The sequence below is a fragment of the Puntigrus tetrazona genome, chromosome 14, assembly GCF_018831695.1.
Source record: "Puntigrus tetrazona isolate hp1 chromosome 14, ASM1883169v1, whole genome shotgun sequence".
In the NCBI taxonomy this organism is placed as follows: Eukaryota; Metazoa; Chordata; class Actinopteri; order Cypriniformes; family Cyprinidae; genus Puntigrus; species Puntigrus tetrazona.
This window is the reverse complement of record NC_056712.1, coordinates 7,074,333-7,093,557: the sequence shown is the minus strand read 5'-3', so window position 1 is coordinate 7,093,557 and position 19,225 is coordinate 7,074,333. Positions and strand designations below refer to the sequence as shown.

The window sequence follows — 19,225 nt, the reverse complement described above, 5'->3', positions numbered from 1 at the left end:
GTGTCAGGGTGTGAAAGTAAATTTCCTGTAAATAGTCGCGTGACTTTAACCATTTATTTCCAGTTGGCACTTTCTGTTAGAACCGCATAGAATGAATCAATTAAAACTAATTTAATACACATTTAACTGATTCGTTGAAATTGAGGATTTCAAAGTAGTATTAGATGAAATTTAGCAAAATAAAAGTTACAAGATGTTAGGTGGGAACGTATTACGCGCTCGTTTTAACGGTCTTTTAAAAATGCCTGTTTTAGTTCTATAGTGTATTTTAGTTAAGTGATGCGTGACGTCGTGACGTCGTTGTGTCGTTTCCACGTCGTGCGTGCGTGGAATATGGCGACGTCCCTGGGCTCAAACACCTACAACAGACAGAACTGGGAAGATTCGGTATGTTTTAATGATTATTTAAGACCTAACACGCTGCAGACTGCCTCAGACAAGTGTCTGCTTGTTTGCTTTTTGAAAGAAAGGGTTTTTAGCAACCTTTTTACATCTGACAGTTATTAAAAAAAACACTAATATAAATAATAATTCGTGCGCGTGCTCTTCAGATAAGTATTTGGAAAAAAAAAAAATAGTAAAGTTGACAGAGATGTTTTGATTAAAGCTCTTAATATAATTTTCAAATATTTTATACAAATATATTTACATCACTGTCAAATATTAGTGATGAGTGTAATGCTTTGGGGCATTATAAGGATAAAATATTTATTTACTTAATAATTATTGTGAGGTAAAGTTTGGCAGTTCACAAAATGTATCGGTTTTGAAGAGACAAACAGAAAAACCTTAACATAGTTGACAAAAAGCTTATTAAAAAATTATAAAATGTCATAAAGTTGATCAGACTACAACAACCTATTAATTTACCTGCTTGAAAAACCAATGTGCATTTATGTTTTTGTATATTTAATTGTCGGGATGTTTAAGAAGGCTTTATTTTTATATCCAATTCGTCTGTTATTTATTTTTTCAGCTGTTCCATTGTTTACATCAGAGTGTCTTCTTGATATTATTTAATGACAGCTGATTTTAAATGCACCAAATGTCAGCACATGCTGTTCTTTTCAAACATCCAAATGATATGTTTGTCACGTGTTTATGGCCCGTTATGAAAACTGTCTGTCCTGAATGCCCTGAAGCTGTTTTAGCCGTGATCAGAAAATCTGTCCTTTTCTGAGCCATAAAGACACTGGAGTATCCAGAACGCCAGCGCTCTCTCCTTTTGCAGATATCGGCGCTGCTGTGATCGCTTAAACTATCTTTAGCTCGTCTAATGAGGTGAATGACATTGTAGAACTTGTTGAGGGAGCAGTTTAGAGAGATCAGGAATTTATTCAGCATCTTAAAGGAAGTGTGAAGATACAGCAAAGCACTTACTGTTGGAAACGGGCCAACATTTGACGAAAAAAGGTTGTATGAAGTGTGGAAAAACTGTTTTCAAATGCACGTGGCAAGTTCTTATAAATGTAATGTATTCCAGTTTTGGGTGACTTGCATTATCAGTTTCAACATTTTGATGCGATTTAATGATGCAGTCATGAAGAAAAAAGTCAATGTTGAACACACATTGAATGCACATGAAAAAGTTTTTCCATGATAAAAGGCATAATTTAGCAATTTATTTTCAATCATAAATATTGTCAGGTTTTTTTGAGATTCTGCTACTTTTTATGTCATAAAAATAGGTTATAGGTTACTTGTCACATTATTATTTTTCATACAACACTGCCTTTGCCAAACTTTATTTGCATAGGACTTTTCACAGTTTCGATTTGCCAAATATAACATCACATCTAGTTATAGTATATTTATTATTTTTTCTAGCTGCTATCAGACATTATTTTATTTTATGCTGTCAAAGGTCATTTGTTTTCCTGATTTTTCACATTTTTTGAATATTTATTAATATTTCTTATTTTGTCTAGCTGCTATCAGACGTTTTATTATTTAATTTAATTTAATTTAATTTAATTTAATTTAATTTAATTTAATTTAATTTCTTTCTTTCATCAAAAGTTATTTGTTGTTCTGATTTTCAATATTTCTTATTTTGTAGATGCTTTCAAACATTTTAATTTGTTACTTCATTTCATTTCATTTCATTTCATCAAAGGTCATTAGTTGTCCTAATTTTCATTGTTTGTTTTTTCCTTCAGGACTTCCCTATTCTTTGTCAAACATGTCTTGGGGAAAATCCATACATTCGCATGGTAAAAAAGTAACCTTTTTTTTTTGTTGTTGGTTTTATAAAAATATAAATTTTAAACATAACATTTTTAACTTTAAGGTTTTAATTTTGTGACTGTACTTTTATTTATTTATTTTTTTTCAGACCAAGGAAAAGTATGGCAAAGAGTGCAAGGTGAGGTCAGGATATGGTGTTTGGTTATAGGTGTGTGTATATATATATATAAAGAAAAGTAGCTAGGTGAGGTCTTTTGAATGTTTTTAGATATGTGCGCGTCCCTTCACTGTTTTCCGCTGGTGTCCTGGTCTACGGATGCGCTTTAAGAAGACTGAGGTGTGTCAGACCTGCAGTAAGATGAAGAACGTCTGTCAGACGTGTTTGCTGGACCTGGAGTACGGTGAGACGACGATTATTGGTTTCATTGGTTCCATTTTCAGCCTATTTCACAAGCATGGATTTAATGTAATAAATGGAGAACGTATTGGTCCGCTCTTTACCAGACTGTACGTTAAATGATACATTTTTAATACAAATTTTTGTGTCATTAAAACTAAAACCGTACAAGCATTAGAACGATACATACATAAAAAAAACATTCTGAATTTGTTAGGGAAAAAGAGAAAATGTAATATTTAAAAAAAAAAAGAAGTAATATTTGAAGAAGTTAAATTTTTGTATAATGGAAATGTTTTTTTTTATTCATATTTAGAGATTTAATTCATATTTAGAGAATTTTTGGATTGATTTTAATTTTAATTTTGAAATAATGTTTGTTTTTATATATATGTATGTATGTATGTATGTATGTATGTATGTATGTATGTGTTTTTTGTTTTTTTAAATTTCAGCTTTAGTTATTTTAGTACATTGTTAAACTATATGAACTATAACAGAAACGTTTGTGAATAATGTCTGTTTTTTTACAGGTCTTCCGATCCAGGTCAGAGACACAGGCATATCCATTAAAGACAACATGCCGAGGTCAGATGTGAACAAGGAATATTACACTCAGAACATGGAGAGAGAGGTGACGTTTCATAACAGTATTACACATAAGAATCCAGTGCCTGAGGAAAGAAAAAGAAATTGTAGCATGTGTTTAATGCAAGCTCTTGGTTTGCTGTGTCAGATCCAGAACTCAGACGGCAGCAGTCCGGTGGGGATGCTGGGTAAAGCACAGAACCCCAGTGACATGCTGCTGAAGCTGGCGCGAACCACGCCGTATTACAAACGCAACAGACCCCATATCTGCTCCTTCTGGGTGAAGGGAGAGTGTAAGAGAGGAGAGGAGTGTCCCTACAGGTCAGGCTCCTCAGTTTGAGGGTTTTAAGGGGTTAAATGATTCACTTATAATGTCACTAATTTTGGTTTTCTATAAAAGAAGGCAATTATCACAGATACCATTATTGATGCTGATGTTTAAATCTGTTTATGGGGATTAAATGAGTCAATTTATTCATTCAGTATTATGGCAAAATTTGAGGCATAATTTTTTTCAATTAATAGGCCTAAAACTAGAATATGAATATGAAACATAAGTTTTAATTAAGTCAACTTAAAACAGTCTTCACATATATCCATTAAAATGCATTGTGCATTTAGTACAAAAATATTTGAATTTAAAAAAAAATATCTAAAATATATAATTGACCTTCTTTAGGCTTACATGTTTTATTTTTCAAATAAAAAACTATATTTACATAAATATTGCACACCAAATATATATATATATATATATATATATATATATATATATATATATATATATATATATATATATATATATATATATATATATGTACATTTATTTATATATATATACATATATATATATATATATACATTTATATATATATTTGTATATTGTTTTAGAAAATATAAATGACAATGCAGACCTGGTGTTATAGTACATTATAAATGTTATTTTATCTTTTCTTTATCTTTTCTAAAAGCTCATATGATATTAATTAGACTTGCATATTTTTGATCAGAACAAGCATGTTAAATTAATTTCTTTATTTCTATAAATTTCTCGTTTAGCTGCACTGAAATATAACTGGATTCATGTTGGCTGTAATGCAGATGACTGTCCTGACGGTGGCAATAGCAGTGTTGTGATACTTTTTAAAACCGAACTCACCGAAATCATTGTGTCATCAGGCATGAGAAGCCCACGGACCCTGACGATCCTCTGGCCGATCAGAACATCAAAGATCGTTATTATGGCGTCAACGACCCGGTGGCGGATAAACTCCTGAAGAGAGCGTCCAGCATGCCTCGACTGGATCCGCCTGAGGACAAGTCCATCACCACGTTATACATCGGAGGACTGGGAGAAAACGTCACAGACTCTGAGCTCAGGTCAGCAGAGATTCAGCAACCATACGACTGTCATTTTAAACTTAAAGTATGTGTTCAGTATCTTTGAATGCAGTATTCAAAAACATATATTTTATATAAGTTATATCTTAAGTAATTTTGAGTGTTATTTCTATATTTTTATTTAAATTTAATTTCAAAGTTTGTCATTTTTGTTGAAATTTTGTCATCTAGATAAAATTTTCTTTTGTTATTAATGTTAGTTTTGTTTAGTTTAGTTAGTTTATCACATGAAGTTAAAATATAGCTTTGGAAATAAAAAAAAATTATATATATATATATATATATATATATATATATGTGTGTATATGTATATGTATATGTATATATATATATGTATATATATATATATATATATATATATACAGACGTGGACAAAATTGTTGGTACCCTTTGGTCAATGAAAGAAAAAGTCACAATGGTCACAGAAATAACTGTTATCTGACAAAAGTAATAATAAATAAAAATTCTATAAATGTTAACCAATGAAAGTCAGACATTGTTTTTCAACCATGCTTCAACAGAATTATTTAAAAAAATAAACTCACGAAACAGGCATGGACAAAAATGATGGTACCCCTAGAAAACACTGAAAATAATGTGACCAAAGGGACATGTTAATTCAAGGTGTGTCCACTAATTAGCATCACAGGTGTCTACAACCTTGTAATCAGCCATTGGGCCTATATATATGGCTCCAGGTAATCACTGTGTTGTTTGGTGATATGGTGTGTACCACACTCGACATGGACCAGAGGAAGCAAAGGAAAGAGTTGTCTCAAGAGATCAGAAAGAAAATTATAGACAAGCATGTTAAAGGTAAAGGCTATAAGACCATCTCCAAGCAACTAGATGTTCCTGTGACTACAGTTGCACATATTATTCAGAAGTTTAAGATCCATGGGACTGTAGCCAACCTCCTGGACGTGGCCGCAGGAGGAAAATTGATGACAAATCTAAGAGACGGATAATCCGAATGGTAATAAAAAGAGCCTAGAAAGACTTCTAAAGAGATTCAAGGTGAACTTCATGCTCAAGGAACATCAGTGTCAGATCGCACCATCCGTCGTTGTTTGAGCCAAAGTGGACTACATGGGAGACGACCAAGGAGGACACCATTGTTGAAAACGAATCATAAAAAAGCAAGACTGGAATATGCCAAACTACATGTTGACAAGCCACAAAGCTTCTGGGAGAATGTCCTGTGGACAGATGAGACAAAAATCGAAGTTTTTGCCAAGGCACATCAGCTGTATGTTCACAGACGAAAAAATGAAGCATATCAAGAAAAGAACACTGTCCCTACTGTGAAACATGGAGGAGGCTCTGTTATGTTCTGGGGCTGCTTTGCTGCGTCTGGCACAGGGTGTCTTGAATCTGTGCAGGGTACAATGAAATCTCAAGACTATCAAGGAATTCTAGAGAGAAATGTACTAGCCAGTGTCAGAAAGCTTGGTCTCAGTCGCAGGTCATGGGTCTTGCAACAGGACAATGACCCAAAACACACCGCTAAAAACACCCAAGAATGGCTAAGAGGAAAATTGGACTATTGTAAAGTGGCCTTCTATGAGCCCTGACCTCAATCCTATTGAGCATCTTTGGAAGGAGCTGAAACATGCAGTCTGGAAAAGGCACCCTTCAAACCGGACACAACTGGAGCAGTTTGCTCATGAGGAGTGGGCCAAAATACCTGCTGAGAGGTGCAGAAGTCTCATTGACAGTTACAGGAAGCGTTTGATTGCAGTGATTGCCTCAAAAGGTTGCGCAACAAAATATTAAGTTAGGGGTACCATCATTTTTGTCCAGGTCTGTTTCATGAGTTTATTTTTTTAATAATTCTGTTGAAGCATGGTTGAAAAACAATGTCTGACTTTCATTGGTTAACATTTATAGAATTTTATTTATTATTACTTTTGTCAGATTAAAGTTATTTCTGTGACCATTGTGAGTTTTTCTTTCATTGACCAAAGGGTACCAACAATTTTGTCCACGTCTGTATATATATGTATGTATATTATTATTATTATGTATATTATTATTATTATTATTATTATACATTTTTAGTAGTATTTAGTTATTTTTATTAATTTTAATTCTTTTTATATTTAGTTCTTAAAATTAAAAATGCTTTGGAAACTAGCTGAAAGGTTTTATTATATTTTATTTTTAGTTAAAAATAATTTTATTTCAATTTTTTTTATAGCTTTAGTTTTGGTTAACTATAGTAAACCTGTAACAGACGGTGTGTTTGCTCTTACATATCGCCATACTTTCTATTTTGTACTTGGTATTCAGTCTGAATACTGTGCTCAGTTTGCACATTTTTTTGTAATAGAATTATTTATTTAGTTAATAAGTAAGATAATGGACGCTACGCACTGATTTAAGATGTTATGTAATGAGATCATGTGTCATAAGAGCACTATTTTTCAACTATTTTTAAACAACACCCGTCTTACACAGAAATAATTTCTATCAGTACGGTGAGATCCGTACAATCACGCTGGTTCAGAGGCAGCAGTGTGCCTTCATTCAGTTCTCCACGCGACCGGGAGCAGAGCTGGCAGCGGAGAAGACCTTCAATAAGCTCATCATTAACGGCCGCAGGCTGGCGGTGAAGTGGGGCCGATCACAGGCCGCTAAAGGGAAGGAGGGGTTCGATGAGATGGGCACCGGACTAGAACCAGTACCGGGTCTCCCTACAAGTACGTATTTCTTTTATAGCGGCCTCTGTCCCGCCATCTATGTATGAAAACCATCTATGTATGAGTTTCATAAACAATTAATAAATAATTACAATTCGCCATCAAAATGATCAATTGAATTATTCCAGATGCTGTGAGAAAATGCTATAAATGATCGTCCAAATATTGATTCTGGATCATTAATGATCAACACCACTGTCTTTTGTGATATTATTCTACATATGTCCCTTGAGTATGGTCAAATCACTGCAAGGTTTTGAAAGTCAAGGCTGTTTGATTGTGTTATGTGTATTTTGCAGTTCTGCCGCCACCCCCTGCTCTGGAGGATGAGACTCCTGCTAACTACTTCAACCTGGACCCCAGCGGCTCTCCTGCAGTCATGAACATCAGTCTGCCGCCTCCACCCGGACTCCCAACCCCACCGCCACCAGGTCACCCTTCATCTCCACTCACCCTGCATGTCTCTAGCGTTCCTTCACACGCAAACTAAAACTGAAAAAAGAATTACAGCCAAACACAATCACTTAACACAATAAAAAAAGACATTTATTTTAAAAACATTTATTAAAACTGAAATATATATATGGATGTTAAAATCATTATGATATAAGCAAATAAAATGACTGAAACCTAAACAAAAAAATTAATAATTTTAAATGTATTAATAATAGTGCTGTCAAACGATTAATGGAAACCAAAATTAAAGTTTTGTTTATGTGTATATATATTGTGTATATATATATATATATATATATATATACATATACACACATACAAACACATGCAGGTATATAAATGAAAAATATTTTTGTTTATATAATGAATATATGAATGTATAAATGTAAATATATACTGTATGTGTGTGTATTTTCTATATAAATAATACACTACACACATACATATACATATATTAAAAAATATATCATTTTTGAAGTAATCTAATAATTACTAATTAATAATAAATGTTAATATATAATGAACTAAGACTAAATAGAAATATTAAGAAACTAATAAAAGAGTCAAATGCACATAACATAATTACTAAAACTAAAATAAAAACTGAAATTAAAATCTGTTTTTTATATTTTGGTTTGTTTAGTTATTAAATAGTAAAATAAAAACAAACTAAGGCTAAAAAAGATCTAGACGAAAGCACTAGACTCGCTAAATGAATAAAAACACTAAAATCTACAATAATAAATAAATCGTATGTACTGTCTGCGTGTGGTTTCAGGTTTTGGATCTCCCTTGTTCCACCCCATGGGCCCTCCTCCACCTCCTCCGATGGCTTTGAGACCTCCGGGTCAGATCCATTACCCTTCCCAGGATCCTCAGCGCATGGGAGCGCATGCTGCTGTTCGTCACAGCCTTTGATCGACTCCTCGTGTGGACTAGTCCAGATTCCCTCACTGCTGCGGGGATTAATCTGTGGCGGTGATGTCATCAGAGGGCGGGGTCTGATCTGTGACATCATACAGAGTGATGGACTGGCACACTGTGGTATGGTCATGTGATTGGGGGTGCTCTTCATGCACACACGGCTTACCAACACATAGGCCCTTGTTATTATAGTTTATACAATGACTCTATGCCTCCTCGTTATTTAAAGTCACCGAGACAACATCCTACGCTAACTTGAAGTTACATCGAAAACAAAGCACCTTTTAGGACTTCTTGCACTCGAATGGCATGGAAAGCGTAAGCCATTTTCCCCCAAATTTTTATCATAGTTGTGCAGTAAAAAACAATTCCGCATTAAAGTAAACATGAGTTAGTTTCAGTAGATTACTGACAGTTTAGGTGAATAATTAGTGCTTAATTCATTTATGGTCCTAAAGTAGTTTTTGTGAAAAAATAATTGCTTAATTTGAATTTTATTTGTACAGTTTTTGAGATCCACACACTCACACCATAGACATTTAACATAATTAAGTGAAGTGTCTATTTAAAGGATGCACCAGTTTTTTTTTATTATTATTTAACATGCCTGTTTTGTTTAGTTTGTGTGTGTGTGTGTGTGTGTGTGTGTTCTGAAGCATTTTTTAATGAACTGTCAGTTGAGTTTTTTTTCTGTTCAAAGAAATTCAAAAACAATGAAAGTACTTTTTATTGAAAGAGCCTACCGTTACCATCTTCTTTTGTCAGCATTAAACTAGCCTTCATTAAAATGTACAGTCTGTTCTGTTTTTAAAAAGCACAGCCACCCCAAAAGTATTTGGACATTTTCGCATTAGACGCCACATATATCAAAGCAAGTGCTTTTTACTTGCGCGAACATAACAATAGATGTTTTGATATTTAGTCATCTAATGCAATATCAAAGGCATATTCTTCCGTGTGCTTAAAAATGTCTAAATATATTTTGGGGGCACACTCGAAACACTTACATGTCTACAATTATAAAATGCCAGAGGTTATTATGGATAGCTATAAGATTTAGACTTAGCTCCTTAGATTTAGTTCTTATTGTATAGCGGTGTTAAAAGGAATAGTTCATCCAAAAAGGTTTTTTAATCAGCTGTTTGGGCTCTCTTGCTGACGGCACCCATTCACTGCAGAGGATCCATGGTGAGCAGGTGATGCAATGCTGCATTTCTTCAAATACATTCTCATGAATTAACAAACTCATCTATGTCTTTGGACGGGTAGAATTTGAACTATTCCTTTAACGGTTTAGGAGAGCAACCAAGACTTCCTCCTTCCAGAGCTTTATCCTGATGTTTAATTTTGGTTTCGCAGCTGCTCTCCTCTGTCCTTTCACCTGCAGGGAACATAATGGGACGGCCTGAAAGTGCAAAGCGCAGGTCTTTACGGTGCGACAGTCTTTTCCTCTAATGTTACAGCTGTGGATCAACGCCGAGCTCACAGGTCATTCGACTCGGGCGAGAATCCGATGCCCCATCCCCGCAGGGCTCTGTTGAAGTTGCGTCGTTTGGACATGGTGGCCAAGGTCATGCCAGAAAGATCTGGAGTCTCCAGAGCTTCAAAGCCAATAACAGGAATCACCCTCTGACTGCACACAGGACCTCCAAATGGCACCGCAGCTCTAAAACAAAACCACACGAAGAAGAGTTGAACTAAATCTACAAGTGCTCCATCATGTGCCATACGTCTGAGCATTTAATAGTGTTCTTTTAGTAGTAAATATTTTTTTATGATAGTTATGTATTTTTTTAATACTTGTTTTTATATATATATATATATATATATATATATATATATATATATATATATATATATATATATATATATAAAACTATAACTATTTAGGTTGTCATTTTCATAATTAAAAAAATTAATAAAATAATAATAATATATAAACTTATAATAAATATATATTATATAAGCTTAATTTTTATCAGAAACCTTAATTCTGCTTTCTTTTTTTACTCATTTTAACACATTTCTGCTCAAGGCAACCTTTCAATATTTTATTAATTTATAAAATGTATTACTATTTCTTATTTTCTTTCTTTTTTTAAATTATTTTCAACTGTTATTTAAAATTGTATTATTCTTTTTTTACTTTTTTTTTTTTTTCGTGCTTTTGACATGTTTTCCCATTTTCTTGTTTAAATGACTATTCGTATTTAATGTGTTTACTTAAATTTTAGTTACTTAGTTTTTAATTTTACTTACGAGTAGAACTTTTAATTACACACTTGAGCTAGTTTCCAAGGCAACCTTATAATGTTTTTATTTAGTTGACATTTTTCACATAACGTTTAAGGAAACCGCATATCATTTTATAATTAAAGTCACTTGGACCCAGTCCTGCAGCCTCAGGATATTCTTGCTTCTGGTTTCGACTCCACGTGGTGACGCAATTGTAGTTTGTATCTGAGAAACCAGATCTTCTGTGTGCGCGGTGTTTCTTGAGGCTCTGAAATTCGTGACGGGAGTATTTGTGCGTTTAAATAGTTCCTCAGTCATCCGCTCCTCTGAGGATCCCGTTTCAAATGGGAAGCCGCAGTGGAAACATCGCAGCTCTCTTAAGTGGACTTCATAATTTGATAGTGTGGATTAGTCTTGTTGGGTCTATTTAAGGCGCACCATCGGCACGCATGAAGCTAATGCGCCAAAACCTCATGGTGACCCTTGAGGCTGTTTCTCATATCATGTTTTACCTCGGTTTTCTGGTCCCGCAGAGAATGAAGACTTAATCCTTCCCAAATAAAGAAGCTATTACAGGGGAATCCCAGCCCTAGATGGGCCGCAGTGTATTGGGTCACGTCATTGTGATGAACCGTTTGATGCAACACTTTTGGTTATGTTTTAGTCGTCAGAAGGAAGGATTTTAATCAGATTGATGCAATTATTTCATTAGCAAAATAGAGTTGGTTATCTGAGCCGTGGCACTGAATCTGGTTTGCTGCTTTTTTTTTTTTTTTACATTGTGTTCTAAAAAAACCCCCATCTAATTTCCGCTCATAATCTGCTGATGTGTAAAATAACAGAAACTGACTGAATAAAAAAAATACCCATCGCAATCTCTTTGCATGTAACAATTTAGAAGACTTTTAGCTGCAGCTATGCAACTTTCAGCAGTCTTTTTGCACCGGTTCACCTAAAAACCAAGGTACCAGGTTGATATGACCGATTTTGAAGAAGAACTTATTTACAAGTCATTTGTTGTGCGTTAAAGGTTGTGGTGATCTTCTGAAAGAGTCTCAGAAGATCTTTTCTGTTGTTTAAACATTGATACTTTCATATGACTCTAAAGACTGGTGTAAATGATGCTGAAAATTCAGGTTGGAATATAATATTAGCCTGATTTTACTGTGTTTTCAGTCAAATGGGCCTAACTGCAGTCTCCACTCCACTCAATACTAATAATTTGGCAGCTTTGTAAATATCTCATATGCCATATAAACATGCCACCTTAATGAAGTATCTGAATATCACTTAATTGAAGTGCTTAAATAGCAAACAATTGCGTTTTTCCCCAAAAGGAAATCAGTAGTACATTTGACTAAGAAAGTAAATGAATGAAGTTAATGATTTTTTTCTTCAAAAAACACAAATGTTAAATCTTACCGAGCGTAAACGTTTTGAACTATAGTGTTGAAAATTAAAAACAGAAATCGTGAGCCTTCTCGGTGTGCAAACGCGACCTCATTTCGATTTTGTTCTTTTGTTTTGTTTTGGTGGAAATATAAGCGTTTTGAATAATCTAAAAGACCACGAGATGCAACATTTAAGAACAGATATTGGTTTGAAACACGGAAAAAAGCATTTTTTTTCCTGAGATTTCAGAATTTCTCCGTTTCAAACATGGCTGCCGAGTGAACAGACTTTACCTGAAAGGTAAGCCCCACCGTGGCTTATCTCACCTGTTAAAGCACCTGTAGTTGGCCGGCGGGAGTTTCTGTGGCGGTTCCGCTATCTGAGAGTTGATCGAGGACAGCAGCTCTTGATTTTCTCCCAGAGCTTCCTGCCACGGTGAACAATAAGACTTTGGGATCACCGTGGCGTTGAACTTCTCCCGAGGGATATCTCTCAGCGGCCCGGAGTAGCCTAAAAGGACAGTATGGTGCTTGGTGATTCACAGGCCAATTATAGAGAGAGATCAGCGGCCCTGAAGCGCATTCTAGCATGCTGCGGCGTTTAGCTCATAGAGCTCGCCCAGGAGCGCACTTCCAGACTGGTCCCTTCAGGGGCCACGGGCAGATAAGGAGATGGAAACAGGAGATGGATGTTTATAAAGGGCTCCACAGACAGGAGGAAGAACATTAGACAGAGTTAATTAAGCGCGGCAACCGGCTAATGATTACAGTTTATCAGATGAGTGAAGCTGCTCTCAGAGACGGCAGAAATACATACAAGCATGCTCCTCATGTTCAGAAATACACTTGTGTGCTTCTATGCAGTGCAAAATGCTTTTCTTAACCATGAGTTTCGTCTGTTTACCAGATCAAATAAAAAAAAAAGATAAATGTACTCGAGAAACACCAATACATGAGATAAGATTATTAATCATATGCATGTTAATATATGTATTTTTCATATATATACACAAAAGTATTTGTATAATAATAATAATAATAATAATAATAATAATAATTATCTATCTATATATATATATATATATATATATATATATATATATATATTATTTTTATTTATTTATTTTTGTTATTATTTATTTATTTATTTATTTATTTATTTATTTATTTATTGCATTGTGAGTGGTTTCCAGAGTTTTGCTTTTTTTTTTTTTTTTTTTTTTTTGGTCCATTGCTATGCAGTTGCATGGTATTCTATATGGTTGCTAGGTGGTTGCTTTTTTGGAGAATTTTAGTTTACTTTGAATTTCAGCTGTGCTCAAGTCACGTAATCTATATGATGAAACGTATCATGACAATAAATGTGAGGCATTAGGTAAGTAATACTCAAAAGAGCGTGTGTACCTGGTGCCAGGACGTTAGGGCTTCCTTTCTTGGCCACCGTGTTCTTGAGGGTGGTGACGAGACTGTGTTTGCCGGCCACTGGATACAGCAGGTTCTCTTTCCCTCCCTGCACGTCTGTCATCATGTGGTCCTGGTTCTGGATTTGGTTTTGTTCCGTGTTCTGATGGAAGACGTTTAGCACAGAGCAGTTTATCCAGTGTCTTGTAACGCGTGACCTTTAACCTGCAGCCACGTCTGTCTTTTCTAATCTGCAGCCCTTCAGTGTTTCACTGCTGAAAGCCAGCAGGAGAATGTGAGACAGGTTTTATTACCTCATCAAATGGATTCCTGCAATAAATCCAGGCGATATTCTGGGCATGTCCATCACATGACCTTATATTTGCTCTATATGAACCTGTGAGTTTTTTTTTATTCTTTTGTTTACAAATATGATTAGCTTAAGTAATAAACTGTGTTATTTTACCTACATTGATTTTAATATATTATTAGAGTTTTTATTTTTAAATAGATTTATTTTTATGCATTGTTATTATTATTATTATTATTATTATGCTTACAGAGTATATTTATATATAGGTATAACAATTTACATGAATATATTATTTAGAAATTAATTTAATATATAAACATAACATCTTAAACACGCATGATGTGTTTGTATTTTTATATACATAATAAAAATACAGTACATACACTACGTATAAACAAAAACTTTTATTTTGAATTTGATTAGTTGTTTGACAAAACTAATTATTGTAGTTTATTTTATTTAATTGCATTTGTCTTGTATTTAATTTTTAAAGTTGTATTCGTTTTTAATTGTTTTTATCGCACATTCATTTGTGTGTGTACGTCTATATAGTTTTTAAATTCAGATTTAGTTTATTTTAGTACTTTTTTTAAACAGCAAAATGTGAAATGTTGATGAAATAAAATAGAACGCATGCATTGTATTTCAGTTTTAATTTTTCTCCCAAATACTGCATGTTGTTAAAGCAGGGTGTCTTACATAGAAGACGGAGGAAGCGTCTGCCGAGTTCTCCAGCGTGAATCTCTCCACTCTCCTCTGGCGCTCCTGGAACATGATGGATCCTCTGTTGGTGTTCAGGTTCAGCTCCTCCATCATCACATCCCTAGGAACACTGATCTTCTTCCCAAGGTTCAGACCTTCTCACACACGTACGGTCGCTTTAGTGGCATTAGTGGCATTCATCCTTCATCTTTGTCAAGTGTTTTACAGTACGCACATTAGTTTAATGAGAGTTTTTGCTTTTTGAACCGTTTATCAAGTTACAGAACGATTAATACGTATAAAGATTCAACAACTTGTTTTGTGATTGTGCATTCCAATTTATCTCAAACTGCAGCTGGGTTATTATTTTGATTGGGTAAAAGATGAAAAATGCTGAAAAATGTGTTTTCTGAAGAAACTAATTTAAGCTAGTAGTGAATTTAAGAGAAACCTCTTTTTTTTATTTTTCATCAATTCGTTGTAAGTGTTATTTTAGTGTGACTGAGATACTATTACAGTTTGGAGTCAGATTTTATTTTTTAGATTTCCTGCATATTAATAGTTACATTTTTATTCATTCAGTTTTTTTTTTTTTCATCAGTTATCATTCACTTATTTTAAGTAACAACATTTTGGACATTGGTTTTTACTCATTAATTTATTTACTTATTAATTTTACTTTTAGTTATAATATAAAAATAGTAAATCGCATATCTTCTATAAAGATGAAAAAATTTGCACGGTGGTGTAAAGTGTGTGATGTAATTCGGTGGGGACATCTCGTGTCTCCCTGTTAAAGGTCTGGACGGATGTTTCATTAGATATTTCTAGGTAGGGCTTTACTGTCTCTTGTTGACTGATCTGATGCCTTGTAACCGCTCTCAGGTTGTTCTGTCACCGCTGCTGTGGTGTTTGTTGTGTTATTATTATTAGACCGCAGTAACGTGGAAGCCTTGGAGAAATGGACTCGCCCTAAAGTGGCATTTTCAGCGAGGGCATTCCTGCCAGAGCTCATGCTAGCAGCGGCCCGCGGCTTGTTCTTATAAAGTACCCTCTCCAGAGTCGGATTCAGCTGAGCTGGAGTTGCCGTGCGATGCCAGATCAGACATGCTGTGGCTTACGTCAACGGAAAATCGACGGCAAACAAACGCGCCGAGGCGTTGGGATGGTTTCAGGAATGTTGGATATGGAGATTTCCCTCACTTTAAATCACTCGAGTGACTGAGGAAGAATCTGCTTTGATCCGATCTGCTCCTGTCGATCATACGAGTCCTTACAAGACTGGAGTCCGGACACAGTCATAATATGATAGATTTTTTTGTTTGTGTTTTTGCTTCTGTAGGGCTTCATCTAGGCTAAGTGTTTTTGTTGTGTGTGTGTGTGTGTGTGTGTGCGTGCTGGTATCATTACAGGAACCAAATGTCCCTACAAAGACAGTAATGCCAGTAAATTTCGACCTTGTGGCGACAAGCTTTTTGGTTGTTATAAGGAAAACGGCTTATAAATCGCACTAAATGAAGTTAGAATTGATTACATTTACAAAAGATTTCTGTGAGGGGTAGGTTTAGGGTAAGGGAGGGGGGGATAGTTACAACATTAGGCTACGTCTAACATAATATACACAATAAATATGTGTACGGAACGTCTGGACCATACGAGGAAACTTACCTCCCTTGGCCTCTCTGCTCAGGATCATGGCCTGCTGCTGTCTCTGTTTGGTGAGACTGCGTTGTGCCGTCTGCATCCTCTTGGTCTGATCACACACCAACACACAAGTGATTCATGTCCTGCTTATGATGATGATAATAATAATAATAATAATAATAATAATAACAAAAATCATAATAGTTTTAGTTTTATTAGATTTAATATTTACGCAATACTGTGCAATTATTGTTTTATTATTAATACAGTTACTAATTTTAAGGTTTTATTAATATTTATTACTAGTTAGTACTAGCAATGTTTTGTAATTAATTCCTGTTTGTTGTATTTGCAACATTTAAATGTATTTTAAATATATTTTTATATTATTAATTTGATTCGTTTTGTTTTGATCATATATTTTTACGATTAGATAAATTTCATGAAATAATAGCATCCAATGTATTTTAATAATGTTTTATAATATTATTTTGATAAAACTTACAGTAATTGGACGTAAAAATTAAATTAACATTATTTAAAAAAAAAAAATACTTCCTTTAAATTAAACTATAGTATTGCATTAAATGACTTGCATGTGGATTTAATAAGTAACAGTATGATACTTGTTATATGATAACTGTTTTTGACATGACATGCTTGAAAATGTTTTTTTTTAATGGTTAAAATTGCCCGTAAAAGTCAACCCTAGTAAATATCGGACCCTTATGAAAGTTAATTTTTGATAATGCCATACTCTGTAAAATTACTTTAATAATCAGTGCTTTGTGGCTTTTGACTGGAGTTGCTGTATTGTTTTTCTATGGAGCAATTTTAATTGTTTTAAAATGAAAACCTCGCTCAATTTATTTGCTTAGTTTAGCTTTAGCTTCTCTTTGTCATTCCGCCGTTCTCACTGAAGCATTTGGTCACGCTAAAAGATCGGATTTGTTAGATTGCACCCGATTGGACACGCTGTGAGTTCACGCACATCCCTCACACCCCGACGAGCGAGTTTCTGGCTTACCTGAGTGTGTGCTGGAGAGGAGGGTGTTCGCTGGGTTGTCTGATCTGTGCGAGTGTGAGAGCGCGGCGGCGTGAAGCTGCTTTCTAAAGACTCTCCTCAGCCCCTGCCCGATGACATCACGGCTGCTAATTTAGCCAAACGACGGGAGCTAAATGGGGCAAAGCATTTAGTCCTTGACGCACCCCTACTGACCCCCATAATAAAAACCTGATGCCAGTTTAGCGCGTGGACCAGTCTGTATGTTGTGTGTCGGTGTGTGTTTGTCGTCACTGGAGATCGTCGCTCAGTCCTGGTTAGGGTCTATCTATATGATTCATATTTTAGTCTCACTGTCAGGGTCACAGCTGGACCTTCACCTTTGACCTGAGCTTAAATGCGTCCCTAAAGACTCGGTGTTGGGAGAGTTTGAAGGGTCTGAGAGCTGTTTGGGTTCAAACGGAGTCTGTAGTGTTTGAATCGATACCAGATCGAGAGCTTAAGACAAAATCTCTTTTTCTATATGGTTGCGTTTTTCTGTATTGAAAATTAATTACCACGCGAATAATTTGAATGCGGGATCTGAGCTATTTTACGATGTTTTTATTTTGTATGCTTTTCTTTGAATTCCTTTTTGCCGACCAAGGCTGGAATTCTGGGAACATCAACTTTTCCCTGAAAATTTCACAGGAATTTACCGTTAACCATGTAACAAGTATTAACTGTAGCGTTAAAATCACTTTTTACAGTGAATGTTATTATCGCATTTAGTGTTCAAAACAAAACGGTGTGCTAGGCACAAACGATGCCAGACAAAATTAAATGAGAAATAGAAGAACTATAATAGGGGCGCTTTAAAGCATGCCCCATCCCCAGGAATGCTGATCCTTGAGCTGTAAAAGTCCAGCTGAGGAGGGAGTTTGAAGGGTGGGAGAAGAGCTGGAGACTAGAGTCAATGAAGCGGTCGTCGGTATTGAGCTCCACTAATACCAGCACCGCCACACACTCACAGCGGAGCCCGTGCTCGGGCCACTTCTCAGTCTCTGGCTCAACCCATAGTGTGAAACAGATGTACTGTATACTCAATTTGGTCTTTATATTACTGTCTTCCTCCATACATTTTTATTTATCAATGAGAGGAAATTAAATTTTGCGTGTTGCATTCATGATCTGGCTTACCTTTACATACATAGTATCTATTTTTACTACGCCAAATTTGGCCTGTCCGTATGATTGTTTTTTTTTTTATTGCAATAATAACAGAAATATTACATACACAAAACAAACTGCGAAAAACTGAAAGGCAAGGAATATCCTCTTAGCTTTTAGGTGAATGTAATAGTAGTCATATCAACATTAGTTATTGTTCATTTTTAAAGTGTACTTGGTCATTTAAATATGTTTTTTGTTTTGTTTTTTTAATTAAAAGTATTGGTATCTGTGTCAGTATGAGTCCTGGTGATACTGGCCCTGTATGTACACACTGTGTTTCTGTGTGTGTGTGTGTGTGTGTGTGTGTGAACCTGAACCAGACTTTCTGCACACTTGGCAGGAAACTATAAAACGTTGCCAGTTCCTCTTCTCATTCTGAATCAGCACCAGAAATATTTCTTTGATATACACAACTGTAACTGTATTTAAGGTCCCTCACTTTTGCTCAGTTTAATGTCTCCTTGCCGAGTAAAAGTATTTTTCCTGACACAACAACAACAAAAATCCTACTATCCCTAAATGTATGAACGATACTCACTATGCATTAATCATTCATTACACGATTTCTGTTATGTCACGCATTATATTGCATGATACAGTTATAAAACAGTGTGAGAAACTTTAGCCCATGTCAAAGGAAAGAGCAGCATGTGTGCGTGAGAGGTCTGC

The 19,225-nt window shown here is 34.9% G+C and overlaps 3 protein-coding genes across 4 annotated transcripts in view; 2 read left to right on the top strand and 1 right to left on the bottom strand.

Moving 5' to 3' along the window:
• The first annotated feature begins 313 nt into the window (after positions 1-313).
• On the top strand, positions 314-9,443 carry LOC122358114 (pre-mRNA-splicing factor RBM22-like). The gene is made up of 10 exons (XM_043257892.1): positions 314-387; positions 2,160-2,213; positions 2,336-2,365; positions 2,456-2,588; positions 3,118-3,218; positions 3,321-3,493; positions 4,352-4,552; positions 7,034-7,275; positions 7,575-7,706; positions 8,510-9,443. Exons 1-10 carry the CDS (start codon positions 334-336, stop codon positions 8,647-8,649), a joined length of 1,260 nt encoding a protein of 419 aa, XP_043113827.1. The 5' UTR covers positions 314-333; the 3' UTR covers positions 8,650-9,443.
• Positions 9,367-17,522, bottom strand: myoz3a (myozenin 3a). The gene is made up of 6 exons (XM_043257893.1): positions 17,369-17,522; positions 16,366-16,450; positions 14,695-14,852; positions 13,686-13,845; positions 12,609-12,792; positions 9,367-10,321 (listed from the first exon to the last, which is right to left on the bottom strand). The coding sequence occupies exons 2-6, from the start codon at positions 16,439-16,441 to the stop codon at positions 10,138-10,140; spliced, it is 762 nt and encodes a 253-aa protein (XP_043113828.1). The 5' UTR covers positions 16,442-16,450; positions 17,369-17,522; the 3' UTR covers positions 9,367-10,137.
• A 1,131-nt stretch (positions 17,523-18,653) lies between these two features.
• The window catches only part of LOC122357407 (soluble guanylate cyclase 88E-like), a 12,377-nt gene continuing 11,805 nt past the window's right edge, over positions 18,654-19,225 (top strand). For both annotated transcript variants that reach the window (XM_043256787.1, XM_043256786.1), the window contains exon 1: positions 18,654-19,225. This exon is cut by the window's right edge. The gene's annotated coding sequence lies outside the window, so the exon portion shown is untranslated.